The 16,143-nt window shown below is 33.1% G+C and overlaps 2 protein-coding genes across 4 annotated transcripts in view; both read left to right on the forward strand.

Annotated features, from left to right (window-relative positions):
• The window catches only part of LOC107645515 (DNA repair protein recA homolog 2, mitochondrial), a 3,747-nt gene extending 1,099 nt beyond the window's left edge, over positions 1 to 2,648 (forward strand). For all 3 annotated transcript variants that reach the window (XM_016349561.2, XM_016349562.2, XM_016349563.2), the window contains 6 exons: positions 149 to 372; positions 634 to 721; positions 979 to 1,151; positions 1,342 to 1,488; positions 1,592 to 1,726; positions 1,972 to 2,648. In XM_016349561.2, coding sequence (XP_016205047.1) covers positions 149 to 372; positions 634 to 721; positions 979 to 1,151; positions 1,342 to 1,488; positions 1,592 to 1,726; positions 1,972 to 2,250 — 1,046 coding nt within the window. In that variant the 3' untranslated portion in view covers positions 2,251 to 2,648. The remainder of the gene's footprint in view (positions 1 to 148; positions 373 to 633; positions 722 to 978; positions 1,152 to 1,341; positions 1,489 to 1,591; positions 1,727 to 1,971) is intronic.
• On the forward strand, positions 3,953 to 6,413 carry LOC107645517 (glucan endo-1,3-beta-glucosidase). The gene is made up of 3 exons (XM_016349564.2): positions 3,953 to 4,135; positions 5,038 to 5,521; positions 5,744 to 6,413. Exons 1-3 carry the CDS (start codon positions 4,039 to 4,041, stop codon positions 6,213 to 6,215), a joined length of 1,053 nt encoding a protein of 350 aa, XP_016205050.1. The 5' UTR covers positions 3,953 to 4,038; the 3' UTR covers positions 6,216 to 6,413.

The following is a 16,143-nucleotide window of genomic DNA, read 5'->3' on the forward strand; positions in this document are numbered from 1 at the left end:
TCATTATTCTCTTTCGTTTTGTGTATGATTTATATATGTATCTGTATTCAAGTATGTTCGCCTTTTTTGCTGTTGTTTTAAATACTAGCTGCTTATATTTAAAAATAATTGTGAGTAATGTGTTAATTATTTTGGAAACGTTTCATAGTTTCAACTGAAGCCTCAGATTTAGAATTTGAAGTGATCCATGATGATGTCAAAGCAACAGAAAAAGATGATGCACTTCGCTTGGCTGTCTCACAGCTTGCTAATGAGTTTAGTGAGGAATCAATGTTATCTTTGCAGAAGTTTTTCGGTGTGCGCCGCGCTCAAGTGATATCTACAGGCTCCTTGAAGCTTGACATAGCTCTTGGAATGGGAGGATTGCCAAAGGTGACACTAGTACAGCCACTATTTAGACATAGCCACAAAGATAGGAATTTGTATAATGTTTTGCAGTTTGATGGTTGTTGACACACGTCAAATGCTCTGATGTTCCCTTCTTTTGCTTTCATGTTAGTCATATAGCTTTAGCATCTCACTGAGCTAGTTCGTTTTCTGTGTTAGCAAGCTCATATTCTGAGAACTCCACCTCTGGCATCCTATTATATATTCATGAGGTTTCCTAATTTCTATTACGTTTTAACACGTTAGGGTAGGATTGTTGAAATTTATGGACGAGAAGCAGCTGGCAAGACAACACTTGCACTTCAAGTTATTAAAGAAGCTCAAAAGCATGGAGGTGTGTACAAAAATTGGTGATAGATGATATTTTGACAAAGAAGTTCTTCATGTGTTTGAGTTCAAAATATGAATACACTTTATTAGAGTTGAAATATAAAGGTGTTTGAGTTCCTTATGAATATTGGTGTCATTAGTAAGTGATTATGGGCAATCAATAATAAATAATTAGTAAGTGATTATAGGCAATCAATAATAAATAAATAATTCTTGGAGCACACTGGAGAAAATGATTTTCTCTGTATATTCTGTTGGCAGGATATTGTGCATATCTTGATGTAGAGAATGCATTGGACGCTTCACTTGTGGAATCAATAGGTGTGAATACCGAAAAACTTCTTGTCTCGCATCCAGACTGTGCTGAAAATGTGTTGAGCATGGTTGATACATTAACGAAAAGTCGAGCTGTAGATGTGATTGTGGTTGATAGTGTAAGTATATATGTTTCGTTGTTTGCATCCATTCATAACTAGTGAGGATTTGGTAGAGCAAAAATTTGTCTCATACTAAATTTGTCCACAATCAAACCTTCATCCAAGTATTTGTCTAGCTTTTGATCATTTCCTCTTTGGTTCTGTTTCTTATATGATTATAACTTATACGATGACTTTATTGTCCCAGGTTGCTGCCCTTCTACCCAAGCGTGAACTTGATCAGTTAGGTGTTAGCACCAAACTAGATTTACAACCCCGACTGATGACCCAAGCACTGCGGAAAATTCAGTATTCATTATCACATTCACAAACTCTTATCATTTTTGTTAATCAGGTTGAAACCATACTACTTGATCAATTTCAAACCTTACTATTTGAATTTCTTTTTGTAATATATTTACGATTCACTGGCTTTATCATTCCATCTTCGGACACAGATTAGATTTAGTCCAAAATCAGCTAAGGGATGTGGACCTGCAGAAGAGGTAACTTGTGGTGGAAATGCTTTGAGATTCTATGCTGCTGTTCGATTGAGACTTTCGAGAATGGGATTGATCAAAACTGATGATAAGGTAATTTCTACTTGAATGTACTGTTAGTTAGGGTTATGACATATGACAGACGGGGTATAATAAATTATTTAATCTCCTGATGAAAACTTTACAACCCCGCCACCTTTATTTTATGATTTGTATTATTATATTACTTGTTTAATGCCATTTAGTAAAATTTAGAAATAAATTTCACCTTTTCTTCCCAAGAACCTTTCTCTTATTGTTTAATTCTTTTGCTCTCCCTTGTGTCATCGGTACTTTAGGTGGAGGGTCTTCGGGTCTGTGTGCAAGTGGCGAAAAATAAGCTAGCACCAGCAGCACTCAAAAAGGCCGAACTAGGCATCAAGTTTGGAGGAGGCTTTTGCCACGAAGCAGAGGTCTTAGATTTGGCTTGTGAACATGGAATGATTGTCAAAGACGAGGAAAGCTACCTTATAGAAGGAAATACTTTCGATACTAGAAAAGCGGCCGAAGTGTATTTGGCAGAGGATGACAGGGTCTTTGACAAGTTGGTAATGGACTTGAGAAGGCTATATTTTTGAAAATTCAGGCAGACATTCAAAGATGGCACTTACCATAAACTTGTTCAGTCAGAATTTAGAAGGCCTAAACTCTTTCCATGTTGTGTTTGCATACTGTATACTCATGCGATTGAACTTCGAAAAAGTCAAGTATTGCCTTGAATGAGCATCACCCATCTAGCAGAGGAGTATAAGGCAATTTAAGTTGCAGGAATTTTCAGATGCAAGTATTGATCCCTTTACATCTAACATGTAGCAAAATTTGATATCTATTGTTGTATTCATTTGTTAGCAAAACATGATAAGCTGCACTGTAAATTATGAAGTGTGTCTTTTCCTTGTACCAAATTCTCAGTGGATCCAACCAAAAGAATCATAAAGGTTGATTCTTGGAATCTTGTGGGTGTATTTCATGAATCTGTTTTTCTCTTTTTCCCTGTCATTGAGGGCTTTTTAACTGTTTAGATTCGACCTAAGGATCCGGGAATAGATTTTATAACTAGCACTCTTGCAGTGAAAAATAAATACATAGTTAAAATAAAAAGTTATTGGTGTTAATTTAAGTAAAATTATATCATTCTTATGGTGTTTTAGGTTTCAGAAAAGATTTAGCAAGACATTGTACATGCACATCTATCGTTTTTCCTAACAAAGACCTACAAATTAAGTCTAGAAAAATGAAAAAGAAAAGAACAAGATAACTTCATAACTTTCTTTGAATGAAAATGGTAGGCCAGTTTAGTACGAATTCCACTACCTTATAAGAAAACAACTGTGGATCTATTGCTTCTGGAAAAGATGGAAATATCTAGCTCCATTTAGTTCTTGATTTGATAATGCAATGTAAATTGGAATTATTGCAAGTGGTTCTTGAATATAATAATAATAATGTTACCCCACTTCTTGTGGAATAATAACAAATATTTTTGGTTCGGTATAAGTGACTCTTGACTTTAGAAACCCAATACGATAACAATACTACTACTGTATTTCCAATAGAACATGAATTTGGATAATGATATCCTTAATACTATGTGCTATGAAAGTGAATGTTTACTTTCATGAATAGCAGCACAAAAATCAAGTCTAATTCGCCATCAAAAGGAAACCTTCTCTATCTTCCCATGATCACTCTATTAACCAATTTTATACAATAGTATATGAAAAATAAGAGATAAACAATTAAGAAAATACATCTTATAATAAAAGATAAACAATTTAAATAAAAAATATTGAAAGAAAATCTTATAATATAAAAGCAAAGAAAGACACTCTAATCCAGCCAAGGGACTTGTGCCATTAAATGAAACCAAATATTAATGAAAAATGAAAATGCAAATGAAGCCAATTTTAGCATTACGCCACCCATTTTCTATGTCCATGTTTCTTTCTTGTTACTTGTTAGAGAATACTGCCTTACCATTATAGGCAGATTAAATGAATCAAAAACATCTTCCTACAAGTGGACACTCATATGTATGTGCAACGAATTAATTCATACAAAATTTCATTTATTTTTATTGGAAAAAATTTTAATTTTCTTCTTCTTCATCAAGTGGGTGTTTGGTGGTGTTCTCTTGACTTAGCTTGTAGACTTGTAGTCATTGACTTGGTGGAATATATTGTAGCTAAGAACTATTCATCTTTAATTTCTATGAACAATTACAAAGGCTTTAATTTGTTAGTTGTTTTTTATTGTGTTATGTTATGTCTATATAAACCAACTACTTTGGATCCTCAATGCAATTACAATATATCCTTGATCTTCTTAGCTTCCTTACTTCAACCATTTTTCTTTTTCTCTTTTAAATGGCTCAGTCCTTTTCAACTGTGAAATGTTCTTCCATGCCTTCTACCATTCTCTGCTCATTATTAGTGCTACTAATTGCTGGCACGGCCACAACAGGTTGCTCCATTATTTCTTAATTAATAAGTCTCGTATTTATTTATATATAGAAACTCAGGTACAGTAGACTTCATGTGAAGTTGATTTCTGAGAGCCGTTAGATGATTTGACTAAATTTTTATTTAACGACTCTCACATATCAACTTCACATGAAATTGACTGCACCTGAGTTTTCACCTCTATATATATATGTCATCCTCAATATCTTACAGGAATGTGAATGTTGTTGTTGTTTGGTAATAATATATGTAATTATGTATTGGTCCTTATCTAACAATAAGATGTGACCTATCTAACAATAGAATTGAATTTACTAGTATATATATATAAGAAAAGTTCGTTGAAAATAATATTTAAGTTTTTTTCTTTCACTTTTTCTTTTCAAATATATGACCATATATAACTTCATTATTTTTTATGATCAAGTTTGTATATGAATTGCCAATGAGTAATAGCTCAAATGACATAATCTCTCCATACTCAATTAAGAGGTTGCGGGTTTGAGTTTCATATCTCTGGTAAAAAAAAAAAAGTTTGTATATGAATTCCATTCCACATATGAGATATATAGCTAGACATACGAGAAATAGAAGTAGATAATAATTTTCAGTCTTTTAAATATTGAGAATGTTTTCTCTGTCGTCTCTATTTCTATAATCAAATAAATTTCTATATATCTACCATGATAAAATTAAATTTGTCAAATCATCTAATAATTATTAACTATTAATTTTATGAAAACAAACTGTTATAGTTGAGTTTCTACTTTTTTTTAAAAGCATATTAAAAACTAAAATACAGTTAATTTCATATGAAATTAATAGTGGTTGAACCACAATTTAATCAAACTTCTTATCATGTTGAATACTCATAAATTGAGGAGTGTGATGTTATGTTTGCAGAAGCAACAGGTGTATGCTATGGAAACATGGGAAGCAACTTGCCATCGGCACAAGAAGTGGTTGCACTCTACAAACAATATAACATTCCAAGGATGCGAATCTACGGTCCAGACCAGAATGTTCTGGAAGCCCTTCGCGGCTCCAACATCGAGCTCTTCATGGACATTCCAAAGGAAACTCTAGCACCCTTAGCAGCCACCCAAGACAACGCCAACAAATGGGTCCAGCAATACGTAAGAAACTATGGTAATGTGAGGTTCAGATACATCTCCGTTGGAAACGAAGTCAAACCAAGTGAAACTTATGCGCAGTATGTGGTGCCCGCCATGAACAACATCCAGAATGCTCTAAATGCTGCTGGACTTGGTAACCAGATCAAGGTTTCCACCACCATTGAGACCGGTGCTTTAGGACAATCCTACCCTCCATCGCAGGGTTCCTTTAATGGTGATTACAGAGCCGCATATCTTGATGGTGTCATAAGGTTATTCATTTCTACTTCAATTCTATCTATTTCTCTCTCGCATATGCTTATTTTTTTTTTTGGTGACTTCGCATATGCTTATTTAATTACGACTAATATTTCTGTATTAATTTTATGTGAAATTGATAGTTGAGCGTGAATTTCATGTGAAGTTAATAGATTAAATGATTTGATAAATTTAAATAAATTATCATTTAATAATTTTTTGTTATTAATGTGTAGGTTCTTGGTGAATAATCGATCACCGTTGCTTGTGAATGTGTACCCTTACTTTAGCTACTTCTTCAACCAAAGAGACATTCGTCTAGACTACGCGCTTTTCACCGCTCCTTCTGCTTTGGTCACCGATGGCTCCCTACATTACCAGAACCTCTTTGATGCAATCGTCGACGCCACGTATTCCGCGTTGGAGAAAGCCGGCGGAGGCTCCCTGGAGATAGTTGTGGCGGAAACTGGATGGCCCTCCGACGGCGGTGTGGCCACTTCACTGGACAACGCAAGGACTTATAACACCAAGTTGGTTGAGCATGTGAAGCTTGGGACTCCAAAGAGGCCTGGCAGACCCATTGAGACCTATGTTTTTGCCATGTTTGATGAGAATAATAAGAACCAGTCACCGCCATATACTTATGAGAAATTTTGGGGGCTCTTCCTGCCAAATAAACAGCCTAAGTACCCTATTAATCTCAATTAGTAATGGAACTTATATATACATTTAGTAATAAATAAGATCCAGAATAATGAGTGGTTAACTGAAAGCCATGAGATGATAATTTAGTCAAACTATATCAACTTCACTTGAAGTTAACACTTGAGTTTCTGTAATAAGATTCATGATTTCAGAAAAAGTAATATCATATACTCCATGATAATAAAAATGTTTTGCATGTAAGCATTGTTTGTTGTTAATGATAATAATTATAAAGGGAATGCTAGGGGAACAATGATTTTGTTGAACAATATGAACAATGGACCCTAAAAACTAGTTCAATTAGCTTATATTAACACAGTTTATCTTATATATCCCCTTCCCAGAATCCTAATTTTAATCCTCTTAATTATTAACATCGTAATCATCCCACATTTCCACCTACTCCCCCCCCCCTTTTTGACCAGCTCGTAAAAACTTTTTTCTTTCCCTCAATTCAAACTCCATTCAGGAACTAGTACCCTTCCCCTATCCCATTTGAAACGGCATTGAGAAACTCGGACCAATTCATATCCGGTGCTTCTTCTCTGCTCCTTCCCGTCGTCCATTCTACCCATCGCCGAATCGACCATCCCCGGGAGGCCTCCATTGTGAAGAAGAGCAGCAGCAGGCTAATCCCCGAGTCGGCGTCGTGTGGAAGTCGGCCAGCCGCCACCCACGTTGTCTGTTAACGGCCATCTCCGGAGGTTGAAGTCACTGCATGTTCGCGCCGCTTGGAGTCTTCCTCGGGCAACACCAAAGCAACCGTGGGGTGTGTTTACATGCCGCTATTGAAGGTCAGTTCCCGATAGTCGTTCCTTCGTGTTATGGGTTGCATAGATGTTCACAGTAATTTTCATGTTATGAGTTGCATAGAAGGGTTTTGCTGCTTGTAAGATTTGGTGGGCCTGTTTGAGTTTTTCAAGTATTTGTTAAGATAAGGAAACTGGAAAAAATACTGACCCGTGCATGTTGCTCAGGACTCTGTTCTTTGTGACTTATTTTTTAATGATTGACTATATTTGGGTTTGTTTTGCCTCGGGGTATTAGTTAGTCAGCAATTGGTGTAAAGCACATGTTTAAAATTTGTTGCTTTATGAGTTGTTTAGTCAATCTAAGTCAGATGGTCATTTCTATACATAAATGGATAATTATTTTGTTTTGGCACAGCTGTTTGAAATTTGGTTTAGGATGTAGACATTTTTTCCTCCGAATACCTAACCTAAAAGGGTGGCATGTTTGAATAACTATTCAATTGTCTGATTATGTATATTTGATTTTGAAGAGATAGGTTTGAATTGGTATCCTGTTTGTTTATTTAAGGAAAAAATTGTAATTATAATTTGGAATAAATTTACACTTTTCTAGTGTTAGTTGAAAGTATATTTTATTTTTTCTTCACATGTCTACTTGTATTTGATGCATTTCATTGGATAGGATCTAAATGAAAGTAGTTTTGGCATTGAGTTTGACCATGTGAAGACTCTATTTACATCTTAATCAGGATATTTGACTACTATCGCAATCAATATTTCGGAACATTTTAAATATACCAGCTTTAGACTTTAAAAACAGTGACTAAGTCAATATAAATAGTGCGTTGCCTTGAATTTGCAAGTTAATTGGTCCTTTTGATTTAATTAATACTTGGGCCGCAAAAAATTATACTAGATGAATGTTTAAAGTTGCGCGTTATGACATGACATAAAGCATTTAGGAAGCAATTCTATTGATACTAATATCTAGAGCCTATAAAGATGATTATATTATGACTTGTGTTGGTGACTTTCGTTATCAGAAGTTCAATTTTGACTGCCACGCTTCTAGGGACCTTGTGTTACTTGTTCTTTTATTATCTGCCTGTGTTCTCATAATGCGCACCACTGTTGGTGTTCTGCCGGTGATATTCATATTTTTTTTGAAATTATAGCAAAAATAGTAAAATCACATGGTTAATGGATGGTTAGACTAAAGCGAACTGTATGAAATTTGATGGAGTTTGGGCTTGATATTTTAGAAGTCTTTTCTTTATATGTTTCTGGTTCATGTGATTGAGTTTTAAATTCAAAGAATTAGGGATGTTCAATTTTATAAGAAACAATTGATGAAAAAAAGAGATGGCTTTTAGTGGTGGCTTAACTAGATATAAGTTAAATTGGTTGTCAATGCTATACTTGCATAATGTTTGACGTCTACATATTTATGAATTTTTTATTTTCGATCATGGATGTTGTAAAGACTCATGCTAAAATTTTTAAAATAATTCATAGTTATATAGAATATGTATAGTTCTTCTGGCATAGCAGATCGAAATAAATAGTGCGTTGCCTTGACTTTGCAAGTTAATTGATCCTTTTGATTTTATTAATACTTGCAACGAAAAAAATTATACTAAATGAATGTTTAAAGTTTAGACTTGTGACATGATATAAAGCATTTAGGAAGCAATTTCTATTATTACTAATATCTGGAGTCAATCAAGCAAAGATATTAATATCACATGGTTCATGGATGTTTAGATTAAAGCGAACGGTATGAAATTTGATGGAGTTTGGGCTTCATATCTTAGAATTCTTTTTTTTATATGTTTCTGGTTCATGTGATTGACTTTTAATTTCTATGAATTACGGATGTTTAATTTTGTAAGAAATGATGGATGCAAAAAAGAGATGACTTTTAGTGGTGGCTTAACTAGATATGAGTTAAATTGGTTGTAAATACTATAGTTGCATAATATTTGATATCTACATATTTATGACTTTATTATTTTCGATCATGGATGTTGTAAAGACTCGTGTTAAAATTTTAAGAATAATACATAGTTATATAGAAATAATATTTTTTATGCGTGTGAAATTTTCTTTTTTAAATAATGCGAGCGGACTATTGATGAACCTGTGAGGAAGAACCGGAATCAGAGAAAGAAATAGATGTACCTAGAGCTCATTTGGGAAGTAGAAGAAGCTACTTTTTTTTTACTTTTAAATTATGAAAAGTCACAATAAAAAAAACTAAAAAACAGCAACAAAATATACATTGACACACATTTCATATTCATTTTTTATTTTTACCTACCATATCATACACAATAAAACAAATACTAACTATACAATAATTTCTTTTGCATTGCCATCAAGATTATTATGAATTAGAATTTTAATATCCATTCTCTTGTGTAAAAAAATTGTATCTTTTCAGTTATTTATCCAAACACTACAACTTTAAAATAAGTACTTTTATAACTAAAAATCAACACAAAATAACTTATTTATAAGTTGCTATTAATAAAAGTCCTTCTACTTTAAGCTCTTTTTTCAAAAGAGCTTATTTAAGTTATTAACCCAAATTGGACCTTAGTCTTAAAACCACAAATACCTTTTTCACATTGTTTACGTGGTGGAATTTTGTTACAACAGAAAGGATAAATTTCCATGGTGAATAACATTTTTAGTTCTCTAACTACTTTGATTCTGTTTCAAGATAAAAGTTATTAGTTAAGAATAACCATCTGGTACCAACAAAAATAACCATCCGCTATCATATGGAATCGAACATCCAGCCTCTACTATTTGTTACTATTTACACACTACACCAAGACTCTTCTAAATAACCATTTGGGTGACAATAGAGATAACCATCTGTTAGCTTATAGAATTAAACATCCAACCTTTATTACTTGTAACTGACCACATACTCTACACCAAGACTATTACGAATAACCATCTAGGTATCAGTAAAAATAACCATCCGCTATCCTATTGAATCGAACATTCATATTAAAATACTTGCAACTGATCACACACACTACACCCAGATTATTCGAAATAACCATCTGGGTAATAAAAGAAATAACCATTCGCTTTCCTATTAAATCGAACATCCAGTTTATAATATTTCTAACGAATCACACACACTACACCCAAATTATTCAAAATAACCATCTGGGTAACAATAGAAATAAACATCCGCTATCCTATTAAATCGAATATCCAGTTTAACATATTTGTAACTAATTATACACACCACACCAAGGCTATTACAAAATAACCATCTGGGTACGCTATTGAATCGAAATCGACTTTCTTTGCATATGTTGCATAAAAATTCTAAGCCAGCTTCAAATGCTCAAACCGCATCCCAACTATTGGTATTTCGTCTTCGGCAAGGCAACTATGATCCGGTAACTGCGAATCAGTTCAAAACATACATCATTCAATGACCACGAGGATTAATGGTCAATTCAAATATGCAGTTCACGAAAAAACAGCAATATACTAGAGACCAAACCTCATCAACAAGATCCGTGTCATCACTTCCAGTAATGTCCGTACATTCTATGGCCTACAATCAAACATATACAAACTAATTAGATACCGTACTATTAAACAAGTTTCAACTAAAAAGATTTTATTAATATTTTTTTCAAAAATATCATTAAAAATTTATTACTATACATAACTTACAAGAAATAATAACAATGAAAAGTGTACTCATAAAAAATCTCACCTAATTAGTCAGGCTTATATTAAGTATTTATATAGAGCATGCATGGATTTGCTACATCTGAATCACACCTACACAATTTAAAACCAAGTCTATTTCTATGCTTTGAAAAGTCAAAAAGCTCATTATTTCTTCTTCGATGTGAATGATACATTCCCATTCTCCATTTTCATTTCTTCAATTCCTTCCTTGTCAATCCTCTCTTATTTCTTCTTCTCCTTATTTATTTATTAATTAATTAATTAATTTTTCTTATAGTAGTAATCACTGTTGTATGTATTATGAACTTGCTAATTGGAATTTTGGGACCTTTGAATACTATATTGTATCTTATGCACAACTGTATATATATTTTCTAGCAATATTATATAGCATAAAAAAATAAAAAAGAATGCAAAAACAAAAAAACACATTTAGTGAGCATCCAAAATGAACAGCATCTCCACTTAGAACATATATTTCCATCTATAAATTGAGTTGTGACCAAATTTGTTTGTGCATGCATGGCATGGTAGCATAAGGATGAGAATTTAAAATAATCTAATGGCAACCATGTGGAATGTTTAAAACATATCTGAATTGGTAGTTTCATTCAATTCACTTAACTAAACATGATATGCATTTCTTAAATTACACTAATCAAATGACTAAATTTAAAATTTTAAATCAATTTTATGTTTAAACAAAACTAATAATCAAGTGCCATGTCAAAACTCAATCTAAACATCATTAAAAATAGCATAACATTACACAATTTTGAATTATAATGCCTAAAGATAACAAAATTTAAGACAAATATTGGCCAAACATAAGAATTAAACAAAAAATTTCACTCAAGCATTTCATCGAGCATATGGTGTGCACAATATGTAAACAGGGATTTTAAACTCAATTTAAGCAGCAATCAATCTAGAAAAATCAGCCATCAAACATTTTGGAATCCAAAAAGTATCAATCCATTAATCTAAGCCTAATCTAAACACTCAAAACAGAATTAAAATTTAGTTAAAATAAATAAACGAAAGAACACGAACAGGAGGAAGCATGAAACCTATGTTGGTGAAAGGGGAAGAATGGAAAGAGAGGGGTAGCAGAGGCGGTGTTGCAGCGGCACAGAGCTTAGCCGCTGTTGGGTTGCACTGGGGTTTCTCGCGTGGGGTTGGACTTTGCACAGAAACCAAGGGTAACGTACAGGAGATTGATGAGAAATGGAGAAAGAGGGAAGAAAAAGAGAAGAGAGGGAAGAGAGAGGGGTAGGCGACAGTGGTCGCCGGTGGTGATGGCGGTGGTGTCAGACGGAAGGTTAGGGCTGGGTTGAGAGTGCAGAAAAGAAAAGAGTCCACCGAGAGAGGGAAGAGATAAGGTGTGAAAGGATAGGAAACGTGTAACTGTTTTCTACTAAAAAGTCTGATATTTTAAATTTTGAAAAATAGTTATTATTATAATTAAATTAATTACATCATTAATTAAATTTATGAGTAATTTACATTTGTAACTTTATTGTTCATATTGTTCATTAGAATCATTGTTCACTTATACTTTTTCTAATTATAAATATGTATTTATGTTTGGCATGGAATAAGAGAAGGGTATGTTGTTGTCTTATGCAACACTTAAATGGAATGTTTTCTTATGCATAATTAGTAACTTTTTATTATATTATATGGGTAATGCTAGGTAGACAAAAAAAACAGCAAGAACTTATCTTATTTAGTATTAATTAATTGTCGCAACAATTAATGAATGCTAAATAAGATAAGTTATGACTGTTTTTTGCTGATTTTCTTTGGTTACCAAACATTTCCGATATTATATATATGATTTCTTTTTTCAACGTTGAACCTACCTTCTACCACCGAATTTTCTTAACGTACAAGATAATTAGAGGTACAAAATACACAAGTAAAAGAATAAATGGTTATATAGTTTTTTTTTTCCTAACAAAAAGGAAAATCCCACCTCTAGACTCTAGTAACTTCTGCAAACTGGATGTTTATGTCAATAATCATTATTATCTGGTAAAGTTGATTAACTTTATAGCTCTCTGTAAATAATAGTTTGATGTAGCAGAAGATCATTTGGTTATCATGCATTTACGTCATTATTTGCTTAATTATGATTCACTAAATTAAAGCTATCATATTGAAACAAGTAATTAATTAAATGCATAAAATGATGAGGGCGTGTATATATGGGTCAAACAATCATATATATCATCTTCAGCCAAAAGAAGGCCGATGATTAACGCATGCATAATGTTCAATATTAATATATAAAAAAAATGCTAACTATCCTTTAAAATTCAGCCTTCTCACTCTTTTAATTTTACATGCACATCACAACGAAGTGATTAATTTTGGAAAAGATTGACCAATATGTGTTTTGATAATTCTCATCCTTAATGGGCTCAGCCCAATACTAAGAGCCTTAAGCCCGAAGCTCATAAAAGCATCCAAATGAAATGGACGAGGTTGCGGCCGACGATAATAATGATGCAGGCGACGGCAACGTGGCAGGCGAAGGCAATGAAATGGACGACTGCGGCGTGATGGGCGGAGGCCTGGTAGTAGCGCATCACAATGAAGATGAATATTGCACTTTGAATTGCATCCGTGTGTTTTAAAATCCGGATCGGATAAGAGTTGGAGCTCCGTTCCTATTTGGATCTGGGCTGCATTGGCGGTTCGGGTCATGACAAAAAAAACCTGCTCAAGGAATATTAAGGATAAATTTAAGATTTTTTTCCTGTGAAAAAAAAAAGATATTTTAAAAATTTTTAAAAATATTAAAAAGATATATCCATAAAGGTATCAAATTTCTTGCCATACTCAAGCTATTAGAAATTTCATTTCCTGGATAATGAAGACGTTTATTTGGAAAATTATCCTACTTTAATTTCTTTTTTCCTAATCAATATAAGATGAACGTAGGATGGCAAAACTCTCTGAAATGCAGGGATTTTTGCGGGGACTACCTTAAATGAGGATTCGATTGTGGAGAATTTTTTTTGTGAGGATAGCCGGATGGGATGGGGGACAAAATTCTTCCGAAACAGGTGTGGGGATCCGAGTGGGGATTCCCGCCCGGTCCCCTCTATTCCTCAAAATTTATGAATTTTCTGAATTATTTTTAATAGTTTATTTCTCATATATATTTTTTAGTTATTTCTCACACACATATATATATAGAAATCCAAAACTCCTAATCTTTATTTGCATAACCCTTCTTCAATTCAGAGATTTCTAACGCTGTCCATACTCCATCCAACCTCTCTGCAGCCATCCCATCGCTACCCTTCTCACCGCATCGTCACATCTCACCATGCCATCACCCTTACCATGTCGTAATTTCTATTTGCGGCGTTCCTTTTCGTAACTCTGCCGTCGTATCCATTCTCCTCTCTGTTGCCGCGTCTCTCACCTCGTCCACCGCTTTGTCCTTTGGCTCGTCGTTGTGTCCCCTCATTGCGTCATTTCGAAAAGAAGTCACCATCGTGTCATTTAGATTTTTTATATAAAATCTTGCAATTTTTGTATAAGATAGATATTTGCAACTCTATTCATATGAAAATTAATAATTAGCTAAAACTATTATTTAGATGGGGAATGGGGTCCCTGCAGAGAATAGGCCCCGTGAAAAATAAAAATGGGGATAGGGAACAAATCTGAGGGCAAAAATGAGGAGCAGGGAGACATTCTCGCTCCCATCCTACCTCGTTGACATCCCTAGATGAACGACACTAAACTACTAGTTTCATGTGTTTTTCTTTTCCTTGTTTTTTGTTCAATATGAATTAAGAGTTTAGTTAATAATTAATAATAATAATGTCATAAAGACACATATTAATATAATTAATTAAAGAAGAGGTTAATCGTCGTTAGAGTAAACTATTAAAATAATATTAAAAAAAATTGTCCAGACAAAAATTTTTTTAAAAATATGAAAGACAAATTAACTCTTAAAAAATTATTAAATTTGATAAAAAGAACCCTTACCTCTGGGGGTAAGAAAATCATGATCGGGCTATATGTTGCGTATTATCAACAATTTCCACAGAAGGTGGTAAAATGATGTCTTGAGAAGTTACATATCGGGATTGACGAGAGGGGGGGCTATATTTCTGGGAGCGAACTAGCAAATACAGCTCTTTTTATCATTTCTTCACATGTACCTGCAGTAGCGTTCAAGTAATGCCCTTTGATTTCACCAATATATTAATTAAAATTATTTCCGTTAACAAAAAATACTGAGTGTTAACTGACGAAATAGCTGCGATGTGATATTAGGGCTCATTTAAAAAGTTTTAAAAGTTATTTTTTTGAGCTTTTAACTTATAAAAAGTAGTAATATTAATATTTGGTACAATTTTCAAAACTAAATTATAACTTTCTAAGAAGTTATTTAAGTACTTATAAAGAAGTTTAAAAAAATGACTTCTCTTATAATAAAAAGTTTTTTTTTATCACATTTCTTTTAAAATAAATACTTTTAGAACTAAAAAATCAAACACAAAAAATTTATTTATAAACTACTTTTAATATAAATATTTATTGTTTAAGCTATTTTTTTAAAAAGAACTTAATTAAACTGTTTACCTAAATTAGACCTTAGTACTTAATTAACAACATTATTAATTATTTTAAAAAATAAAAAATCCCATTCAAAATTTTAAAAATCCTAATTTGGATATCTTTAGTGTTTTACCACCACCTCCTCCCACCACACCCACTAATGCCAGTAGGGGTGGAAACAGGCCAGGCCAGGCCAGGCTTTGCTCTTAACAGGCCTGGCCTGTCATACAGTTAATTGGCCTGAGCCTGGCCTGCAGCCTGTTATAGGCTCTTTATAAGGTACTAGGCCTGGCCTGTTATTCAGCCTGGCCTGGCCTAAAGCCTGTTAAAAGGCCTGATATTTTTTTTTTTACAAAAATAAAAATATTATTTAAAAAAATTATTTTTTAATAAAAATATTTATATGTAATATGTCATATATTTAATATTTATAAAAAAATTTTAAACTTTTAATGTATTTAAAATATATTTATAATAAAATATAATAGATTTAAAATATCTCATAATTTTGTTATAATAAATAATTATTTATATATTTAATTATATTTTAACAGGCCCAGGCAGGCCTGACAGGCCAATAAGACTAATTAGCGAACCTGGGCCTGGCCTATTAACGTATTAAGGCTTTTAAAAGAGTCTGGGCCTGTACCTATTTTATAACAGGCTAGGCCAGGTCAAGCCAAACACAGGCCAGGCTGCAGGTCCCTGGCAGGCCGCCTGGCCTTTTTCCACCCCTAAATGCCACCACTAATCCCATCTCTAAATCACTGTCAACTCCTTTTTCTTCTCACCTTATAAGAATGAGACCATCACTTCCTCAATTTAGAGGAATTTGATTCATTTATTATATAATATATATT

The sequence above is a fragment of the Arachis ipaensis genome, chromosome B06 (genome assembly GCF_000816755.2).
Source record: "Arachis ipaensis cultivar K30076 chromosome B06, Araip1.1, whole genome shotgun sequence".
Lineage (NCBI taxonomy): Eukaryota > Viridiplantae > Streptophyta > Magnoliopsida > Fabales > Fabaceae > Arachis > Arachis ipaensis.